General features: G+C 33.9%; 1 protein-coding gene and 1 pseudogene across 2 annotated transcripts in view; one reads left to right on the plus strand and one right to left on the minus strand.

Annotated features, from left to right (window-relative positions):
• LOC146587603 (small ribosomal subunit protein RACK1 pseudogene) overlaps nt 1-23,123 on the plus strand; it is an 88,087-nt pseudogene that overhangs the window by 47,858 nt on the left and 17,106 nt on the right. The window lies entirely within an intron of this gene.
• Nucleotides 1-23,123, minus strand: part of SMCHD1 (structural maintenance of chromosomes flexible hinge domain containing 1) — a 71,123-nt gene that overhangs the window by 38,777 nt on the left and 9,223 nt on the right. Inside the window, exons 6-24 of the mRNA XM_085319278.1 lie at nt 21,897-22,011; nt 21,643-21,762; nt 19,060-19,226; nt 17,258-17,351; nt 16,774-16,984; nt 15,633-15,753; nt 15,360-15,543; nt 14,671-14,868; nt 14,406-14,519; nt 13,854-13,960; nt 13,510-13,592; nt 13,319-13,432; nt 9,015-9,092; nt 8,815-8,934; nt 6,116-6,260; nt 5,785-5,881; nt 3,160-3,232; nt 1,254-1,393; nt 218-352 (exon numbers count right to left, since the gene is read on the minus strand). Of these exons, the coding sequence (XP_085175404.1) occupies nt 218-352; nt 1,254-1,393; nt 3,160-3,232; nt 5,785-5,881; nt 6,116-6,260; nt 8,815-8,934; nt 9,015-9,092; nt 13,319-13,432; nt 13,510-13,592; nt 13,854-13,960; nt 14,406-14,519; nt 14,671-14,868; nt 15,360-15,543; nt 15,633-15,753; nt 16,774-16,984; nt 17,258-17,351; nt 19,060-19,226; nt 21,643-21,762; nt 21,897-22,011 (2,416 nt within the window). The remainder of the gene's footprint in view (nt 1-217; nt 353-1,253; nt 1,394-3,159; nt 3,233-5,784; nt 5,882-6,115; nt 6,261-8,814; nt 8,935-9,014; nt 9,093-13,318; nt 13,433-13,509; nt 13,593-13,853; nt 13,961-14,405; nt 14,520-14,670; nt 14,869-15,359; nt 15,544-15,632; nt 15,754-16,773; nt 16,985-17,257; nt 17,352-19,059; nt 19,227-21,642; nt 21,763-21,896; nt 22,012-23,123) is intronic.

Here is a 23,123-nt window from a genome sequence, read left to right on the forward strand (position 1 = left end):
CAGAAATATAGGGTGATAGGTTAAAAAAAAAGGTATGGAAAGTTTGCCTTTTTATGGTTTCCTAGAGAGGAATGGGGCAGCCAACTGATTCTCAGGCTGATTATACCTAAAACATTGATTTATTAACTTGATTCATATTTAGTTTACTAACAAGACAGTACACTAAACTATGTTTCCAATTTTTCATTCATCCAAACCTTCATCCATCAGTACTTACAGGTATTTCAATCCTTGCTTTGAGCATCTGGTCTTTCTTTATATTCTGTACATGTATAACTGGACCAGTTAAAATGTTTGTTCCTGCATTACTGCAGTCCACAGCATACAGAGGAAGGTTGGAAGCACCTAAAAACTATTTAAAATGTAATATTAAATTTCATTTTTTTAAGACCACTAAGTTTTTTTCCAGAAATAATTATTTGTGCAACTCCAAAGACTTATACAAATAAATTTGAAAGAATTCTGTTTTCTAGAAGCCTGCAACATCAACACTTCATTTTTTCAGGTGATAAGAGATGTCAATATATACACACTAATCATTATGGCAATGAATTTAATCAAGCTGTTAAAATAAATCCTTTTMTTGGGGGAGAGGTTCAATTTTCTAAAATATACACACTAAAACAGAAATTAAATATCAAGTTCAACATGTCCTAGCATGCCTGCAGACAGCTTGCAGGAAAAAAAAAACATACTCAAATAGATAACGTGTAAATGGAATGCAGATACATTTTGCAATGGGAAAACCTTTTCTGCTTGTGTTTCTGTTCTCACTGGAAGACTGATTTTGCTATAATTGAAAATACACTTTGTATAAGTAAAACCATGTCCAAAAGGGCAAAAGACTGGCTTCTAAAAGCCACAGTAACGTATACATTCCTTTCTGAGCTTAGCGGAGTATTTACAATAGTCTTTACTAATTTTTAGGTATTAAACCTGCATTTCATCTTCAGGTAAGTTTAAAGTATATTTATAAAAAAATACAACCTAAAATATCTTAAAATTGTAGGTTAATATCCTTGCTGCATTTTCTCTTCCATTTCTGAGGCTAGGTTCTTCTAATTCTGACACTGAATATCATGGTAGATGAGGCAAGTGAGTCACAGTTATAGCTGTCACACCTCAGAAACTTGAAYATCCTAATAAAGACAATAAATTCTGTCAAATTGACATTTGTCAGAATAGTCTCTTTCCCTAGCTCTTTTAAAAGCAAATATCAAAACCCCTCTAATACATAACAAAATGCATTTTACCTTACAGTGAACTATCAACTTTGGCTGTGCTGTTATATTTCCTGATTCATCCAATACTTCAACCTGAAAGGGGAAAGCTGTGCCATTTTCAATCTTTAGAATTTCAGAATCTGGCTTCACTTTCAATTGACGAGGAGGACCTGTAAAAATGGCCAATTATAGAACTGTGGTTATATTTTAGATTACTTATAAGATAGTGGATTTCAGTTTTTGTTTTCCTGAAAAATGAATTTGAAATGCCAAACTACCACGATATCCGTAGTACCAAACAACTTGGCATAATTAAGGGGTATTGGTTTATGCTCAGAAGTTTCAGACATACTCTGTTAAACAATATATCATCTGCTACTCTCCTGCATGAATTTGGTACAGAATAGTTAAGACAAATGTGACAAATTTTGTCAGACACAAGATGTAAAAACATGATATAATGCTATCTACATACTACAAAGAAGCAGTTACATCATGAATAAATTCGAAGCTTTCTCCTGACATATAAAAATCAAAGATATTAATGTTCACCTATCTCATCAATCATAATATGCAGCATAACACCAAAGCCACCACAGTTACAGCTTGCAYGCAAAAAAAAGCAAAAGCAAATTTTGGCGGTATTATACAGATAATAAAGTGAAGGCTATTAAAATAAACCTACTCCCTAGAATGTATAATTATTAATTTTTAAAAAGTTAGAAGGAAGTCAGAAACTATTAGAAGACAAAAATTCTGAAGAACAAACAACAACAAAGGCCATTTTCCAGAAACAACCTTTATGCATCACTTCTTTAAAACTTCCATTTCAATCTCACTGCTTGAGAAACAGGAATGACTGAAATAACTTTTATTCATTCCTTTCTCGAAAAGCAACTTTAAAAGTCAAGGATAAGTTCAATGAGACCAAAGAGGTCCTGAAGCCCCTGTAGACTACCAAAATCCAAAGATTCTAATAGAGGATAAGATGCCTTTCAGTTCAAGGTAAGAATTAAACAATCAATATATAGTACAATCTGTCTGAAGTCAGACTGTTTCACCTTGTTTTCTAAACATAGCCTTAACCACCCAAAAGATAAAGAATAATAGAACAAATTGTGAACTATTGGTCTAACAAAGCACAGAAGTGCACAAATTGTCCCCCAAATAAGAGAGGAAAGTCTAAAGTTGGGAAGGTTTGGTAATGTGAAGGGCAAAAATCTAAGAGTTTCCCCTTCACAATATACCTTATCTACCAAATCCAGAAAACCCCAGATAACAAGGAATAATAGAAATTAGCATCTTTTCCTGAAGGGCCTGTGATTAGTAGTGAAATCGTCTGAGGTACTAATCACATAAGGAACTCCTCAGTATCACGACATCCACAGAACAAAAATCTGTTAAGGATACAAACTCCAGTATTCCTGTTGCATTATGTAACAATGATAAATTAAACATATAACACTTTAAATTTCAGACATGATTCCAACTGCCAAAGCACACCCTTTTTGTTCAGGTAAAAAACTGAATGAGAACTTGTTGATTCTCAAGATGCCTTCTACAAGGACAGTAGGTTAACACATGTTAGTAGAGGTTATTGGGTCAAAAAGCTTTAGAAAATTCAGATGATAAAAAGATCATTCATTTCATGGTGCTGAAGTGAAAAAAATTCAAAGTCATCAAAAAATGAAATAATAAAAAAATCTATCTCAATGAAGCAGACCATTTCCAGTTGCTAGAATAATGGACAAGACTAGACTGTGTGAGCTAGTATTATTCCTAAGAGTGGTATGTCCTCAGCTTTATTTAGATTCAGTCATCACTTGGATGAGTTGGAATAGCCCTTCCTCTGCCTCATTTTTTTTCAGAGAAGAAACATTAGTAGGGTCAGATAAAAGTTCAACAGAAAATCACAAAGTATTTTTAAGATACATACCAGGCTGCAATCTTATTTTACAAATTTGTGTGTCTTCTTTCAAACCAGGAAGAGTAATCTTCAGATTAAAGTTCTAATGAAAAGAATATTTTAAATATTAACCTTAAACAAAAGTAATTACAGATAAATTAGCTCATAGAGTCATGTCAATTCATACATATGTGAAATTTCAGAAACCTAACCAAGTTTTCCTGCACTACTACATAAACCAAAATCTTCCTGCAGGAAAACCAAATTTTTCATGCTATTATACCCAGAGACATTCAGTTCAGGGTTTGCATGTTAAATAACATGTTTCTGAAACCACTAAAAGTAGCTTCTGGAAAGCTTTCATTTCGTGAGCCATCTCTGGCCTATGCCTTTGCCATGCTTAGCAGGGCATGCACCTGGATGAAAGCAATTCAACAATTCTTTCGGTTTGCTGGGAAAGAGAAGCAGAATGTGCAGTGAAGCCTGAGCCACAGCTTCACAACTCTAACTGGTCCCACCAAGGAAGTGAGCTCCTCAGCAGATGGCTGGCCTACCACACTGGTCTCTCTGCAAGYCAAGCACCATGTGCCACCTGTAGCCCCATTAAACTAAATGGTGAACACTGCGATGAGGAAGGGAGAAGGCAGGACAGACTTAAATCACATGTCGGGAGACTGCAATAAAAAAAAAGCAGGCAATAGAAACATAGGAAACTAGGACAGTTGAAGTTCAGTGCTGGTAAGTTGAATTCTTCAGTGGTTCATTCACTTAAGTTTTGTATTCATGCAATAGACACTCCTCCTCCTATGAGCCACTTCTCTCAGTTTCAACCTTTTTCCTGCAATACTCATTTTTGACCTGATACTGTCTTCTACCTTCTGCTTCTAATTCATCGGTTAATACTTTTAACTTCATTCCTTTTAATCTTTCAGCAATTGTATCCTCTAGAGAAGTTCTTCTCCCTTAACCTTCATGATCACTTTATCGCCTTTCCTTCTGCCATCAAGTATACTTCTATGCCTACTATGGTATTTTAAAAAGGAAAGTAAGAATAAATGTGAATATTATTTTCCTTTTTAATCTCCCTTCTTCACCCTACTCTTCATTGTCTCAAAATTCTGTAAGGGAGTGGTCTTTTTRGTATTACTCATATAGCTTTCTCCCAACTTTCTCTTTCATTCCCCCCTCCCCAAACAAAACATAGTCTTAACTGCTTTGGATGGAATCAAGTCAATGACTAATGAACTAGATGAAATCTGCTTCTCTTTCTTCTCTATCTGTGCTTCTGCCATGGACAACTGTGATCTTCTCTATCTCTATCAAGATTCTCTCCCCATTTTGCATGCTTACTCCTTCAACATTTTTCTTTCCTCCTTTCTCAAAAATATATTTCATTTCTTCCTTCTTGTTTTCTCATTAACTCTCTCCTTTTAAATTATTTCCAGAATATTATTAATAGCTGTTTCTCAGAGGTATTTTAGCTTGTTTGCTACTATTTCAAAATCAAGATGTTGAAAATTTCTCTCTCTAGAGTTTCCCCACTATCCTGCTTTTCCTCATTATTTTTTATCATCATCAACAGTCCTTTTCTGTCATATAAATTAGACAATACAGTTCCTGCAGTGCCCCCTACAGTCTTCCAGTTAAACAACACAAGAAAACAACATCCCTTCTTTTTCGTTATTAGGGGATTATTTCTGTCCTGCAAATTCCTTAAATGGCTATTGGTCTTGTCCCTCAAATTTATATTTTGCTATAGCCTAGTATTTTTGCTACTATACTTTGTTTCCCTATCTTCTGTCATTACTCTCACTCTCCTCCTTATATACTAAGCTTTATCTACAAAGTTTATTACATTCAACACCCTCCAGTTTTTAATTAGCACGTATATGCTTCCTCTGCTCTTCATACACCTTTCCACCAGCAATATTATTTGCTTTTTTCTTATCAACAATACATTTATATCTTCAGCTACCTCAGTTCCTAGCTTTGTGTTTACTGTACCAGGTGCAAGACTAGATGAAAAATCTAGGACCTAATCAAGAATGTAGAATACTGTATAACTACATATGTTTCTAAAATTATTGAAATTCTTTACATTTGGCTTTATCAAAAGGACTAGTTCAGCTCACATTGTGTATCTGTGTGTCTCCGTTATGACTTAACAGCTTGAATAGGTGCTGAGAATACATTAGTAAAAGGCTCTATTTGGATGACAACCCAATAGACATGTATTTGCTACAGTGGTGAAACCAACACTTTGGAAATATCAGGAGAGGCTTACCTAGTTATCAGTTACATTGGCTATTACTACTCATCATCTCAACTACTAGAATGAAAGACTGCAGTGCTCCCAATGCTGCTTCAGTGTAAAAGTCACCAGGTGATTTAGCTTAAAACAATTTCTGCAGCAGTTCAAACCAGCTGACTTTGTACACTCTAGCACACACACAGACGTGTGCTCATCTTCCCCCCCCAGTTCCATCAGGTAACAGTGTAGCTGTAGGAGAGGTACCAAACTGTTCCAGGTAGATCAGAACCATAAGATATTATTTGAAAGCATCCCAAGGGATAGCTATAGCCAGTAACATAGAGCAAACAAAAGTAACAGTATGTGACAATTCATTTTACATAAAAATTATTCTTTTAGCCTACCTTGCCCTGGTAACTATTTATACAGCCTTTAGCAGTGACACCCTTAATGAGGCAATTTTTTCCTGTAGTTATTTCTTCATATTGTAATGTCAAGCCACTACAAAAATACGTGAAACAAAATCAATTTAAAAATAAACACAGCATTTTAATTCTCACCTAAAACAAGATATAAATTACTTTCAGATACTCCCATGGAGGCTACGGCAAAAATGCCAGATAATTCATATTAAAAGTATCCAGTACATGACTCAGAAAAAAATCTGAAGAAATTCTATATTATACTATATTAATGTTACAAGAAGTAAGGACAAAAATGAGATGGTTGAATTACCTAGCTTCAAGAACTGGTTTAATATCAGTTGTCAACTGTGTTGCATGACCAAATTCATCCTGCAGTTCCAAAGGAATATTAAAAGGTACTCCAACTCGAAAAGGAAGCTCCAAAACACCCACTGAAAACTTCTCTGGTTTGCCCTCTAAGAGAAAAGAATAATACATTAGAAGGAATTTTGTGTGTTCATCGGCTTAAGGCAGCAGCTCAGTTAAGCAGTTTCCAGTCTAAAAGTAAACAGGCTGTTTCATAATTACTTATTATTACTTTTGTAACCAAAAATTTAAAGTTTATTGATTGATCCTCTTTTTCAGCTTATACTAATATAGCAGTAAGAGTTAAAATACAGTGGCACAAGCTTATGGCATAAAAAACATAACAGGACAGCCCAAGCTTCTGGAGTATCAATATCAAAATAGTACCTGAAAATGGACAAATCCTTGTGGACAGGTTTTCTTAAACATTTTGCTGCTCTAATTCTCTTAAAAAAAAATCGCAAACAAATAAACAAAAAAACCCCCTATACATTCAACAAAATATTCTTATTGTACAACTACCCCAAAAGTGAGAAACAAAGATGAGCAAACATTATTTGAAGCAGCAGCCTGGATGCATATTCCCCGTGAAATCTGGCCCATTATATTGCCTCTCAGTTTTGAGTTAAGCACTCGAAAATGAGATGTTACCATGATTGCCACCATTTGCACTGAGCAGTACAMATCACAGTACTGTTTTGTATAATTAAACTTTCTTGGCCAAGTGGCTGCTGAGAAAAGGAATAAGATACTGCTGACCTAAGTGGTTGATCAATATCTTATTAAAATTATTTTGGACTCAAATTACTGACTCAAACAACTACTTTCAATACCTACAGGTATCATAATCAACAAATTTATTTTGCATAAGAGAGATGAAAAAACCTTGAGATAGGGAAATTCTTACATTTTATTAGCCAGAATTATTTTAACAATAACAAAAAAAAGAAGGCCTCAATGTTTAAGTGTTTATAGTTTTATTGAAGTATATAAATGAGTGATAAAACTATAAAATGGGCAGGCAAAATAACAGTTAAAGAAATTCTGCACTGTCAAGCTGAATAATTACCAAATGGACATGTGTCTGAATTAAAAGAACAAAGCCTAAGAATTTTTAACTTAGATAGTTCAGGTTTAACTGGCATTTTTGACTATTTTGTAGCTTACTAGGAAGAACCATAAACATTGAAGAACGACCAGTTGTCAAAGAAATCAAATAAATTGTTTCTCAGTTAAAAAAAATTGTTGATTTCAGTTTAAATTTTAATCCTTCTGTTCAGGATTTTTAGAATCTAACATACAGACATTATTTTATGTTTTGGAACATTTTGGAATGATGAATAATAGCATTTATGGCCGTTTCTGAGACAAAACAAAATATAGAAAAAAAATCTAGACTTGAAATATTTGATGATTATAATAATCATCAGTCTTGAAAAGTGAATCACTATTTGACTGATGAGGCAAAAATGCAGCAACAGAGAGCAGAAGCTGCTTTTGGAACTACTTGTATTAAAAGTACCAAATTACTACTTCATCAGAGTTTCAGAGTACATATTCATTTCCAAGGAGGCTTGTCATGAATTTTTATAGCCAAAAGAAACCTATTTAATTACAGTCTGCCAAGCTGGGGGCAGCCACAATGCTATTACAAGAGAATTTTTAAAATACAGAATATAACTTTGCAACTTTAAAGGTTCTCCTTTTACTTGGATGAATAGAAATAAAGGAGAAGAAAATGTTCATGTATGCATTAACTTATAGAAAAAAGGTACTTCTCTGAAGTTGTAAGAGAAGAAAAATCTCGAGACTTGAATGCCAGATTTTTAGACATATATTTAATTACACTTTTTATATAATACCAAACATTTCTTCATCATCATACAAGAAGCCTTACTTCTGTCACTTTGCAGAAGCTTTAGAACAATAGGCTACAAAGAACTGTTTTCTGCCTGAAGGGTTTGTATGTGGAGCCTCTTATTTTTGGAAAGAATAAGAAGCTCCTGAAAGCTTTTATTCTTTCTACATTTTTTAGGAACAGATGCCAGATACCTCCTGAACCAGCACTGGAAATAAGTATTTTAATATTAAATGCAAAGAAAAGTCAGCCACTTTTTTGGTCTTTTTCCTCTCTGCAGAAAGAAATTAGGATTTTTTTTTCTAATTCAGAAAGAGGAAACAAAATCACCTAGTGGCAAAAGAGCCAAAGAAAACTTTTCCTTTCAAAACAAAGAATGAGAGTCAGAGATCAAGAGAAAATCCATCTGTGTAAGTAGGCCACAAATCTTTTCATTTCTATATGGAAGCCTGCTTACATAAAAGGATAGCTATTGGTTATAAGACACATCAGGAGAGGTATAATCTGTAGTTAGCATATGTATTTGCATATTGAATCTATTTTAGTAGGTACATAACTACAGATTTTCTTTAAGATTAATTATTTTGTGAAACTGACTGTATAGCAGGGCCAAAATAACTGCTATAGGTGAGGCCAAAACCAACCAGACAAAAAAAAAATCTCTTAAATCCACTTCATATTTGTCATACAAGTATTACTTTATCAAGGCTGAAAGTTCTCTCTCACTAAACATGATTTACTTTGATATAGATGAAGCTAATCCACCAAAATTAAAAGAAAACCAGCATGACTGTAATTTATCTTACCTATGATAGTAAATTTAAATATTTTAGATGGCAGAGGTCTTCCTGCATAAGTGTCTGCATTACTTTCATTCAATACTACTTGCAGCTTCAAGGTATAGTTCCCAAGTTTCTGAAGATTTTCTAAACAGAAATACAAATATATTTAGAAATAAAAAAGCAGGATTATAATTAACCTGAAAATACTGCAGAAGTGAACTCACCCATTTTTTTAAACCAGTATGGCCATTTGCCTCCATGCTGACTGATATGAGAAATTATTTCTTTATTCCCAGTAGGTGCTTAAAAAAACCAAATAAACAATTAGTACATATCTTTAGATTTTATACCATAATTCTTCATTTTTCCAGTATCATTACTCCAATTAAATATAAAAATAATGTATGTCACTTCTAAATATCACAAATATAAATTGTTTCACAAATAATCACACTGATCACAGCAAAAAAAAAATTCTAATTCCCATACTAATTACAAATTGCTATCCTCAGACACATTATAATGAAAGCAGCAGCTCTGTAAAGCTGAATTAGCTCTTTGGTTACATTATAGACCCCTAGTAAGTCTGAGCACTGTAGGCCATATTGGTGACTGACCCACTTCACAAATCATAATTGTAAGCTTAAATGGGAGCTATGGTAAAAAACTGAAACTGACTGAACATATAATCGAGGAAAAAAAGAAGATTTCCTTTTTGATTCCTCATTATTTTATCTGTCTTTACAAACACTTCTGCAGCACAAAGGCACATCCAAAAGGGAATATATTTAAACTCTGGGGCAATTTTTTGTGACTGCAGCCTACAGGAATGACATTTATCATTATAAGTTCTCAGGAATTTTTTTAACAGAATATAATTTAGAATATATACAGAATATGACTGCGTTAAGACTATACAGAATAATAAGAAACACAGTAGAAGATACACATTGTTCGGTAAGTGCAAACAGGTGTAACTTCACATCCTGTTCTTGTACCAAATTCCATGCATAATATAAAGCAACATYTGTCAGCTTGGTTAAGTGTACTTCTTTGTGTAATTCTGGAAGTAGTAGGTTATGAAGATAAGTTTTAATAAAGTTTTATAGAAAGAAAATTTCTATACAGGAAGTTTTCTGAATTGGTATATATAATATTGGTATATATAATTTATTTCCTTTAGTAGTTATTAACACTGAGAAAACTTCTCCAGTGAGTGCAATTTTCCTACTGAAGTGTCAACTGCCACCAAGTTAAAACTGATAGTCTCTATAAGTTATGCAAAATGCACACTGCAGAAGAAACACTTTGGCAAGACATTTCAATTTTCTTCTTCTACTGCCTCATTATAGATACAAGAGGTCAAATATATCTATAGTAAGTGAAGAAATTAGGGATAATGAAAAAAAGATGACAATAAAACAAAAGAGTCTATGAAGAGGATAAAAAAGCCAACCAACCAAACCAAAAGAATCCCCCAAAACCTCTTAAGGGCAGGGCTGTTACATTCCAATATTCTGTTCTGAAAGAACAGTATTGTGCAAGAAAGTTGTCAGGTTTGTCCAGTATTGCTGTTGTGGTCTGTACGATAAGAAAACACCTCAAAATTTTATTGGAACAACAGATTAAATTATTTTAATCCACATCCAAAAACCACATCCAAAAAATCTAGATCTTCCTTGACTACCTCTCCATTTTTCTATTCTGAWAGAGGGAAAAGTCTTTCCTATAAACACATTGTTTTAGCAGTGACCGGCAGAGTATTAGGACTTCCCAAATACCATGTTCTTTTCTTGAAGCTTCCATACAAATATAAAGTGTCCAGAATTCGATTCACAGACATCTATATGATTCAAAGATATTACCACAGTTTTCCTATAATCACTGAGATAAAGATTATTACATTTGGTGCAAACTATGTGGACCAGAATGAAGAAATAAGTGTTCATACACACTGGTTTGTCAAAAATGCAAGCCTATGGCTGAATTGTTCAAATTTAGTTTTATTTTTTTTTTCTGACACAGAAACACAAAAAATTCTCATCTCGCAATTTAAAAAATATCTCTATCATCTGTAACTTTTTGGACATAAGTGTCCTTCTGGAGGGAAAAGGTATCTTTTACTCATGGGACTACTACTGCACCAGTGTTCCCTCGTCATATGAGCAAAGCTTCCATACACAATGTTCTGAAAAAAACAGTTCACTAAATGTCCCTTCTTGTGGTATATTACAAATCCTTCGCATACATAACAGAGGAAAAAAAACTCTGTTTCATGTTGCTTCAAATGACAGATTAATTGATGTTTTTTGATAGCCACAGCCCTCCAGTACTGGAGAATGCTATGTTGTGTGTATGTGAAAGAGAAGAGCATTCTGAATAGCATTTCCCGTGGTGGTTGACAGGACAGAAATTGCAAGATAATCTTTTGGTCAGAGTAACAGTCAACCAAGTTCTAACATAAATACTTCAGTGATGAAAACAGCTTGCTGAAAAGCTCAAAAACCTGAAAAGATGCCTCGTGATTGCCACAGTACCTACTTGAATACTTTAACAGTGATACCTGGAATTTTATTGAGTCACTAGGAGTGATTTAAAAGAATCTGCTGAGACAGAAGAGGTGAGTGAAAAAAACAAGTTCTTTCCCACTGATTTGAGCCTTTTAAGGAAAGGGGGAGGGAAAAAGAAAAAGTTGCTCAGAGAAACACTCTTACTTTTTTGCTTTCAGATCTTTCCTTGCCAGAAAGATASCCAGTGGCTTCAGAATACAGGAATTGTGCCATGTGTGGGTACCATGTACCCACAGTATCTACTGAAATGATAGGTTTTGTTCATGTAAGAATATATACTGACAAATGAGCTAGGAGAATGAATATATGCCTAAGGAGAAAAGTCCAAAGGTCCAAAAGGTGGGAAGGCTCGCACATGCAAATGCACACAGAGTTTGACTCTACCACCTTCAAAAAAAAAAAAAAAAAAAAAAAAAAGGCAAATGGCATGCTCATTTTCCTGTGTGGTCAGTTAAGTACAGTGTATTGAAGTCCACATTTTCCTTTTGAATCTCATTTGAGCCTTATTTCACATAGACTACTTGGCTTTCTCCTTCTCTCACCTCTAAGTCTATTTTTAGGCAGAGACCTAGATAAGGGCCTCCAGCCATGGCACAGAAAGAAAGTTTCTCTTGGCAGCCCAGTTTCCTTGGGTACCCCTTTCCAGCCCCATTCCACATGGATCACCAGGCTTTCTCTTTTTCTCAAGTCTAATCCTAATTTTAGGCTGAGAACTAGTTAATGCCACTGAGGTATGGTCCAGACAAGTTTATGATATACTGGTTCTCTGGTTGGCTCTTTGTTGGGCCACTTTGCTTTGGCAGCTTCTTTCCCACCCTGTTCAAGGAGGACCACTTTAAATTCTCATTCCCTCAAAACTGACCCTATTCTTCATTTTTGACAGAATCTTTTCTTCTGACAATGTCCCAAAGCCATGGTTCAAAAAATTCCCACAGTGCACTATCCTTGCAGCTTGCTCTCTCCTAGGGTAGTCCATTTCTGGCCCCACTGTAACTGCACTTCTAAAGCTTTTTCTCTCAGATCTAAACTTTGTTTTCAGTATAACCTTAGACAAGAATCACCCAGCCATGACTTTAACAAAAGGTTTCTCAGATCTCTGTCATCTTGGTAGCCCACCCGCTTCCAGCAGCCCCTTTCTATTGACCCTAGTGCTATTTTTAGGCTGAGCCCTAGAGAAAGCGACCCAATAACAGGCAGAAAAATAAATTCTCACAGTCCTGCTCTTCCAACAGCCCACATTTCTCTGGCAGACATTGTCGACTCTCCTTCTACATGGATCCCTGGACATTTCCTTGCTCTCTACCCTACTCTCTCACTTGGTAGCGCCTCTCTGTCCCCACTCAACCTTGACCCCTTGGCTTTTCTTTTCTCTCAACTCTAACCCTACCACAATTTTCAGCCAAAGTTTAGACAAGACACCTCAGGTATGGATTGGGGGATATATTTCTCACAGCAGAGAAACCTTGGCTCTTCAGAGAATTATTTTTACAACTCAGATTAAATGATAGGTTTTTTTCCTATTGCACATGGGGGCAATAAGGCAAACAACTGAAAAGTTTCTATAAATTTTAGGTATATCTAACATGTACGCTCACATGAACTTTGCTTTTTATAATAAGTGACTTAAACTTAGTATTTTGAGATACTAATCAGGTCTGGTCTCTAGTTTTACGGAATTCACGTGAATTGCTATGTTAACTACAGAACCATTATCCTTTTTTAACCATGTTCTCATGTATATTAAGTTGACATACTGAAATTGATATGTCCTCCTTCCATGCATTATGGAAGCACTGAGACATTTTTCTTGAAATGTGTCTTTGGAATGCTGTATGAAGCTCTGATAGGATAATATGCTTAAAATTTAAAGTTATATAGGTCTATGRAATTTTAATATATTACACATTATGTGTTCTTTAAAATAATAAAGAATAATTTAAATATACTTAAGTACTTACAATGCAAAATAACCTTGAGTTCAACAAGAAGTTTCTTTGAGCCTCCATGGCTTGTACCAGGAAGTTTTTGCATTGGTTCTCCTTTTTTATTCAAAATTTCTATTCTTAATGCTCCTGTATTTAAAAGGAAAAGACTTTTAAAACACCCTGTTTTATAAATACTTCTTAGTATTTAGAAGGAAAAAACATACCTATTGGTGTACCAGCAAATCTTGTTTCATTWGGTAATAACTCATCCCCTTCAGGCCAAGTGACTGACAACTTATCAGGAAGTCTAGTTAAAAGAAGAGAAACAACAGTTTTTCTGCAAGTTGGAAACCAGTATGATTTACCTTCACTAGAATGTACATAGAGGCTACATTTAGGAAAAAAAAAATCAAAATGATTTAAAAAAAAGAGTTCAAGGTGTTTTATTTCTACTGAAACAGCTGACATCACTTCCACTTGGGAATAAAACAACATTTTTTTGTTCCTGAAGAAATACTTAAACTGTTATTAGGAATGTCACAAATAACCATTACAATTTAGAGCTTACCTTGCCATTTCATCCTCTATGTATTTTTTAACAGCTTTGTCAGACACTGTTCTGTCAAGTTTTGAGATTGGAATTGTTTTCATTTCAGCATACAATGCTTGAGGTTCCTGAAAAAGTTAAGTCTAGTTATAAACAACAAGATTATAACATATCAGAGAAGAAATACCTCATTATCAAGGAACCACATAGGCAGACAAGTGCTAACAAATGCTACCTGGTGACTCTGCAGACGCTGGGCTAAAATACATTGACGACCCAAGGTAACCATTTTTGAGCTGGGGGGAAACTGGGACATACAGCATACTAGCGAGTCCAACTGTGATACTGTATGTAATACACAAATTTAAATGAACCACAAGATTATGAATAATCTTTTATAATATGAAATTTACATTAAAACTAAGCAGTTTGTTTTTTTGCTAGACTGTCAAAGCTCCAAAAAGTAAAATAATTTCAGTATGTATTAAATAAATGAATAAATAAATAAATAAATAAATCTGATCCAGGATTAAATTTAGAGATTCCGCAGGCATATGAACCATTTTGTCTTACCAAAGCAATTTGAACCTCTCCTCCAGTAGCAAATATATCTCCATCATGGTCTCCATACAGAAAAAATTTCTCAATACTTCCGTAATATATTGGGAGAGTCTTAATAGTTTTCACCTGTAGAAAAGGTGGCAATTAAATTTTATACAACAGTTTGGTATTGCAAACACAAGTATAGCCTTTTATGGGATTCAAATGCTCTATTAAAAAAAATAATAATAAAAAACACAAAAAMCTCCACACATATATCTGTGAGTCACTAACTTACCAGCTGTCCAGTTTTGTATGTTTTCCCATCCCACTCTATGGCAGAGTACACTGTCCAAGGGCTCTGCATTCTTTTGGATGGCAAATCAGTGCGCGTAGTTATTCCTTTAAAAACTGTGAATTTTATCTGTTTGTCATATTTCTCATGACAGTCTTTAAGCCACAAAGCAAATTCTCTATCAATTTTCATTCGCTGTTCCTATAAAGCAATTACAAAACATATACACACTATTGCTGTATTACAATCCATGTCAATCTGAATTTTAGAAGTACGAACACAGCGGTACTGTGCTCAAAAACTGGATTCTACAATTCAGACATAGTAACACTACAGCATTCCTAGAAAGCTATACTTCCAGCCATAGAAGGCTTACATATCTTGCTACTAACTTAAGTAAGTTACTCTTACGAAGATAGCCTTTCCATAAAAACAGACATATAACTAGATGAAATTATTGCTTATGSTTAAGAAAATACAAGAAAAAAATCTAAATCTTATTTTTCATTTTTAATGTCTCAGCTCTACAACTCAMTAAAACTGAGAGAGGTGTCTGCTGCAAAGTTCTGCAAAAGTTTCCAAGGTGAAAGTTCTTTAGAAACAGAATATTTGGTGATATGAATAAATGAGTAAACATTTCATACGCATTATATCTGACTATGAAGAAATACAAAAAAGATTTAAATGATCACCTGTCCATTGAAGATTCTTGTGAACAGAGTATTCTTATCTTTTAATTTCAGCTCCAGATCCATGAAAGTGAGTTTGTTTGTGCTGACCTGAAACTTATCATTGGTAAATAATGCACCAGAAATTCTGTTGTAGCACTCAATTGGTGCCAATCCTCTCTTCTTTGGAGGCGCGCACCAGTCAAAACTTAAACAAAAGGAGGAAGAAATTAAAACCCTTGTTTAGAAAAAAGACAAGATAAAAAGATTTACTCTGTAGAAACAGACATCACTTACTCTTCCACTGTTGTGTATGGTATTAATCTTCCATTCCAAAAGCATTCAAAGATAGGCCTTTTTCCTCTGGCACCCTTTTCTACTATAAAGCAGTCGTCATCATCATCATCATCATTTAATTCTTGATTAAAAAGAAACCTTCCATTAACAAAAATTCTTAAAATATCCAGTATAATGCCAAACAAAATAATAATTAAAATGAAGGATTACCTATGCAAATTGAGGCACAGTAGCATTATACCTGATATCAAGACAAGTATATTTATTTAAAAGTCTGTACTTCCTTAGGATTTTTTTCCCCAAATACTATACAGAACTAACTAAAATTTTTAAATAGGGATTGAATCATACTAAAGTGCACTTAATTTGCAGATTTTAAATATAATTTGAATAAATACTACTTTTTTCTTTAGTTGCAACTGATATYCTTCTAATACCCTAAAATCCTGCCACAATTAAACTCAGAACTGTTTTTTGAAAAACAAAAAAAAGACAAAAAATATTTTAAAACCCTTGTATCTGAAAATTCAGCCAGACCGGATAAAACAAATTTTTGACTTAGGACTTATCCTAAATGTTGTCCAGTAGAGTATTATGATGTTATAATCTCTAGAATAAAACTACTGCTGTTCCACTAGCTTCTTGGAGCAAAGACCTAAGAGTCGAATGGAAGTATTTCAGTTTTCATGCGTTCCATGAGAGCTTATAGTTTGAAATCAGAGGGAATTATGTCAAAGACTGCGTTTACATGAACAATTTACCATAACAGTCAGTGTTAGAATGTGAAATTTTCTATTCTGACACAACCCAGTTCAGATTACAATTTACACTTCAATTAAACCGCTCCATCCTCCTATTGTATAACCACTCATTAACTTCTATTTCACTAAAACTCTTAGGATAATAGGATTATTTCTAATATGAGTTTGCCATAAAAAATGAACACGATGTTCCCCAAAATTTCTGTTACTGACACCCAGCCTATTATCTTAGAAAAATTGTCCCCAAACCCTTCGTTTGATAGATAATGAAACTCAGAAATATTTACACATACTGTATTTAGAATAGTAGTAGTATTACATGTTTAAATCACTCTATTTAGGAAGCACTAATAAAATAAGCAGTGAAATATTTCACTTACTTGATGGAAAGCATGGATCATCAGGGTATGTTTCTTTATCATAAAGGAAAGGATGATATCGGATGATTCCTTCCACTATACCTTCTCCTTCAACATGTGCCTTAAACTCAAAATTATCTGCTGCAGTATTTATATACAATGTCTGCATGTCATCTTTGATCTCCCTAAGATTGACAATCTTTGGTACTTTTCCTTTTTCAAACATTGAAATCTAGAAGAAAAATAAAACAAAYTGATTGATTCTTCCTTACACCAAAAAGACTAGTGCGATTAGCATTTGTACCACTTGTGTAACTATGTTAGCAAAATGAATTAGTTCCTGTATCACAATGATAAATAATGGTATTTTTTTTTWWAAAAATAAATTACTTATCTCTTAAAATGCTGCAGTAGTGCAAACAGCATAATTAAAAAGAATCAAGCAAAATATGGAATAAACTGCCACCAAAGAAGAGTTTTAATTGATAGATACAAAACCTCTCACCTGAATGTCAATGTTGTTGAAAGGGCCTACATCTTTCACTACAGCATTAGTTTCATTTCCTTTTGGTCCATGTATATAATAGTGATAGATATGTCTGAAATAAATTTTAAATAAAAAAATAAATTTCAAAAATGGAAATTAAAGAATTGAAAATTCTACTTTCTTTTAAAAATAAGTAAATTTGTATTTTTCATTAAAATATAATGGTCCATTGCATTGTTATAAGTCAATTCAACTTCACGACAACACATGTATGTGGTATAGAAAAGAGAGAAAAAGGGAGTGAGTGATTCTCACCTTTCAACTCATCTCCTTCACATACATTCATTGCTAGGGTCAATTTCTGGATACAGTTATTAAGCATGTTACAAATTTGAAGGTTGTACATAAGCAAATTAAAAAATACATTGTTAAGTGGCTCAGATGTAAACTGTTTTGCACTTCAGAAATTAAAAAAAAATGGAGCAAAAAAAAAAAAAGAAAAAAAGAAAAAATCCAGACACTGATTCTGGTATCAACTTGTATTGATCATCTAAATAGTAATAGAATTCTTTAAGAAATAATCACTATCTTTACATTATTTGCCCCCCCCCCGCCCCCCCCAAAAAAAAAGTTAACAAAAAGTTCAACATGGGCAGCAAAGCCATGGATATGACCTGCGTATTAGAAACACTTTCCTCCTTGTAATCGTTACTTTTTTATGACACTTGCCCCCATTTCAGAAACCTCACTATCAGCTAACTGAATTATTTTCCAGAGATCTGAAGCTTAGGGAAAGTGAGGGTCTTAAATAATTCCCTTTGCTTCATAATTTCAGCAAACTAGCCAATTCTTCCAGCTTCAGAGTTGAGTCCTTACAGACTTAATTATTAATTAATAAACATTAAATAATAAAATAATAAAAATTAAATTWAATTAATTAATTAATTAAACTTCAGGGTGGTGGTTTGCAGAAAAAGAATGCGTTAGACAGGTCAATGGGTCTGACTACGTGAAGGAACTTAAAAGTACCTGCAAGTGTTTATAATCTCTTTGCTTCTGACATCCAATTCACTAAATGCACCCCAAGAAAAAATCTTGATTCCCAGACCAAAGTTCTGAGCAGTGAGAGAATGAGGAAGTTGAGAGCAGACTGGTATGTCCAAAATACGTAACATTTTGCCTATACCTCCTCTAGACCTGAAAAGGTATTCTCACGGCCTTAAGATACAGTTATCTTGGATGTTCTTCCCCCCTCCTCTATTTCATAGCATCTGAAATAATATGAGCACTATGYTGTAGCCCATTAGAGCAAAATGAAACGGGGATCATGCGTGTGAGGCAGAAGATACGGCATGTTGGTGTGTGTAGATGTTTGCGGGAACAAAGCCAGCTGAAATAATGCTGCAGAACTTATTGATTATCATCAATAGCTGATTAAGCTATTTATTAACAATAATGAGCATGACTATAAATTATTAATTCATTAATTTAGCCATAGCTATATTGCTAATATGTTAATTATTAATAAATGTTGGCAACATTTATTAATAATGGAATTAATAATTAAGTATCAACTATCAAGTGAAACTGATTACAAATATTGGTAAACATCTTTGTTTGGACTGGGGACCTGTACACTTGTGCTAGTTTCACAAAACCCCCACTTACCTAAAAACTTAATATGGACACATCAGCTAAATACATGCATCTACAGCCTTATAGGAATAAAGCAAAAGATGAATTACAAAAAACAAGCAACTCATAATAATCTGACTTTGTCAGTAGTTCACTTTTAAATCAAATATAAAGCACAAACTTACGCCAGCTGCCTTGTCCAAAGATGAAAATAGTTTTTCAAGTACTGCATATGATCTGGTTGCACACCTGTAATGACAACTGCTGTGAAACTCTCTTTATCCCTTTCTTCTAGTATTAGATTATGAAGAAATCTTTCATCATCACTTGTGATATGAGTCGAGTCAGATGGCTATAAGAAGAGTAAAATAATAAGAGTAGGAATGTAAACTGAATTTCTGAACTCCCTTCAGCTCTGAAAGGGATTATAAAACAGAGCAAAAAAAAGAATGCAGAGCACATGATCCTAAATAGCACAAAGGATTAATGCTTCATTTAAAAGCTTCCAAATTAAAGTCAGTTAACTGTCAGAATCTGACATCCTTGATCCAGTTCATTTGCAATTCACTCTCATTATGGAGTTTGAAATATTCAGTCTAGAAATGCATTAAATCATATTTCATGTGGCATGTGATTCTTATCCTCATCCATCAAATATAACAACTATGTACGCAATTTTTTTCTGGTCAGATTTCTTGAATAGAGTTTTATTTTTAAATGGAGAGGGTGCTTTCTAGTAAATAAATCAAAGTGGAAGAAACATTTTCACTGTCAGAGAAAAAGGGTGAATCCTCACTTCCAAYAGAAACATAATCCTCAGTTTCAGTAGAAATATCCAGCAGTCTCACAGAAAAAGAAAGTCTTGATTGTCTTTTCCTGGATGGATGAACTTTACTCTTAAGATAGGAAATTTCAAAGCATCATAGAAACACATGGTTAATGTAATACTTCACATTAGAGCATTGGATATATGCTTTATATATGCCGCATCTAGAAAAGAAGGTATTTTGAATATAAAGATCGAGATCTTTATAGCAATTGCGAACAATTGGTACAACTGAGAAGATACACTTTTCCATGCTATAGTAAATGCAACTTCATGCATTGTTCTGCAGAAAAGTAGCTAAAAAGGATACACATCATTGAGTCAGTAAAAAGATGCATTTAACTAACTGCAGGTGACAAAGTATGTTAGTCAAGGGTGTTCTGCTACGACTTACTTTCTTCAAGGGATCAAAGAACTCTCCTTAACCAACAAAATAATTCAACAATTTATAACAAATTATAAATTATAACTCTTTTCATGAAAAAAGACTGCAACTCTAAGTGCCTTCTTCTGCCCACAGCACAATCTCTACTAAACCCATCAGTCTTCGAACTAATTTAACCTAAGTAAGAGGCTGTTTCTGTAATAGTGATGTGATACAAATAATAAAGAAATCTAGAGTTGCTGGCCCCCACCCTTCTAGTGACCTAGAAGTTGCAYGCAGATGTTGAAAAAGTATAACAGAATAACTGTATAACTGAAAAAATGAAAGTACCTCTGAAATGCTGGTCCCCAACTTTTTGGTAGTCTTCCCATCCTAAATGACTTAAGCTATCATGGCAGATTCCCCTAGATTCCTAGCACCTTTTTCAGCTAGAAAAGTAGTATTTACCTATTGACAATATTAAAAGGTCCAGGGACAAGTGCCTATTATTCATCAGCAGAAGATTATCAGACAGGGTGTCATCAATAGCCTTTTCTCTTCAGTATTCAAGTCTTGTTCTAGAGTGTCTCAAGTTTTGACATTAATTACATCTTGACTTCTTTATTGCTTTGTATCAACTTCTTTTAGAAACACATCTCAATTAATCCATTACAGACTCCTCCATATTATTCTATTCTCTGACCACAATAATCCATTCCAATTTCTATCTGTGCCACTTGCTCATCTACCTGCACTGTAGATCATTTTTCAAGACATTCAAGAGACAATTCACACATTTAACTTCATGTTGATATTCCAAAATGGCCTAGCTATTCCTGTCATTTATAGTAATTACCTTCTGTTCTTTTCTTACACATACAAAAAGAGTAAGAATGCTGATGCTACTTCACAACATAAGGACTGTAATTAAGGCCTTTTCCTTTTCCAAAAATACCCCCAAAACAGGTTTTTGGATCCCCTTCCTTATTTTATTGCTTTTTATCCAAGTTATAATTCTTCATACAACCCATTAAGACTGTTAATTTCAGTTTCCATTAAATCTTCCAGAAATTCTGGAGAATTCTGTTCATTTCTCCAACAAAACTAGAAAAGATGTATGCAAATGCTGGGTTTTGTAGTTCTGGTTTGACTTTTCTCCCCTATACAGGATATTTATTCTCTGTAGTTCCATAGAATACTTATTAATGAGCACAGTCTGCTTGTCTAATGTATTAGTACCTAAGAAAATGGACATTTTTCTTTATATTTCACTGTAGTAAAAACAGTTGCAGTTCTTAGAACTGTAGTTTCAGTTGTTTTTCTCAGTCTGCTATGTCAAACTATGATATTTCTGTCCTTTAAGTTAAAATGAAAAGAGAAAAAAGAATCATTAACAACTAAAGTCTCACGATATAATGCCTTCACGTTTCCTACCACTTTCTTTTGCAGTCTGGACTGCAAATGATCCATAAGAACAGGCATCCCCAAGTTAGTACTACAAGAATATTACATTGTGAAATCATGTTAACCTGGAAAAAATTTTCCATTAAAAAAGACAAAGCATAAAGGCTATTTTACCTTTCTGTTTCTAATGTATCCGCTATATATTGCTTCTTTGTTTTTCTCCTTCTTTTCAAAATCTTCTTTAGAAAGGACAAGTTCATGAACATCCTGAGAATCTGCAGGTTTGCTTATCATCTGTTTATATTACAGAAAAAGTATTTAAAATCAAAATAAGAGTTTGAATGAACATAACTTTACAACAATCTAATGATGTAAACTAAGATAATAAGAGTAAAATCATTTTAAAATACAGACTGACATCTACTTACTCTGGCAGATTGTCCAACGAAGAACACTGCTTGTTTGCCTCCAACTCCAAAATACGAAATATCGCTATTTAAGCTACGAGGCACTGGCAAAGGGCGCACATATCCGGAATGATCACTGAGAGCAAAAGTGGCTTTAATAAATTTTCTCAAGACAGTTTTCATTAAAAGAGAAACCCCACATGCAAACAATTTTTATTAAACACTTCTTGCAATCATTTTATTCAAATATACTTTATTTAAGATCTAATGTAGTTTCAGGATTAAAATTTATGTGCCTAAAATTCTCAATGTACTTTTTTGGCCTTTCTGGCGCACTAGAACTTATTCAGCCATATACATGTAACTTATAGGAATCACTCTTTTACCTATTATCACCATATATGCATTTTTTTATGGTGAAGTTCAGATGAAAGAGGAGAAAAGTTTGGCAAGGGTCATCTGCTATAAATGGAAACAGCCTATAACAGAGAGAATTTTTCAGTGTAAACACTGCAATAGGGACATGCACAATACTTCCTTACACCTGGATGGGTAAAATGATCCAGAAAAACTTTTATATACTTATCTCCACTTGCCTGACATACATGGACTGCTACATTTGGAGATGTATCCAATACAGAAAAATCTCCTCAGCTGTATTATTAATTTATCCTGCCTCATTACTTTTTACACTAGCATCTCATAGCTTCAATCATAATTTACTTATCCTATGATTCTGATCTTCAAATTTAGCATCCTAGGTTTAAGGTATTTACAAAGTGACTGAAGGTCAAGAACTGTAGAAAAATTTGCTTCTCTGGGATTTTCTACAGTAAGGTTAAGTCTGGCTGTGCAGGATGCAGATCTCTTGGGAGCAGATGCAGAACTGTAAATGAATTCTGATAAGCACTGAAAATCACCATAAAACTCTACCTTCTGCTTTAAGTGCATAACACATTTCTTTCAGTTAATCTTCTTCACTAAACACAAACATCTTCAGGTATAATACTGAATTACAATGCACCTCATTAAGTTAGAAAAGGAAAGAAAAACCCTAAACCAAAATCTTGTATGTGTTGTTTCTTTGGGAAAACAGTAGCATGACAGATACTGAATAACGAATGGCTATAAAATAGCTTAATGGGCCACCTGAAAGGCATTCAGGTAATACAATGAATACACTATGCAAACCTACAGATCACAGAATGCTCCTAACTCTGTGTAGGTAAGTCCAAGACAACTCAGGAA

This window comes from Rhea americana, unplaced genomic scaffold (genome assembly GCF_003343005.1).
Source record: "Rhea americana isolate MKP2758 unplaced genomic scaffold, rheAme1 scaffold_58, whole genome shotgun sequence".
In the NCBI taxonomy this organism is placed as follows: domain Eukaryota; kingdom Metazoa; phylum Chordata; class Aves; order Rheiformes; family Rheidae; genus Rhea; species Rhea americana.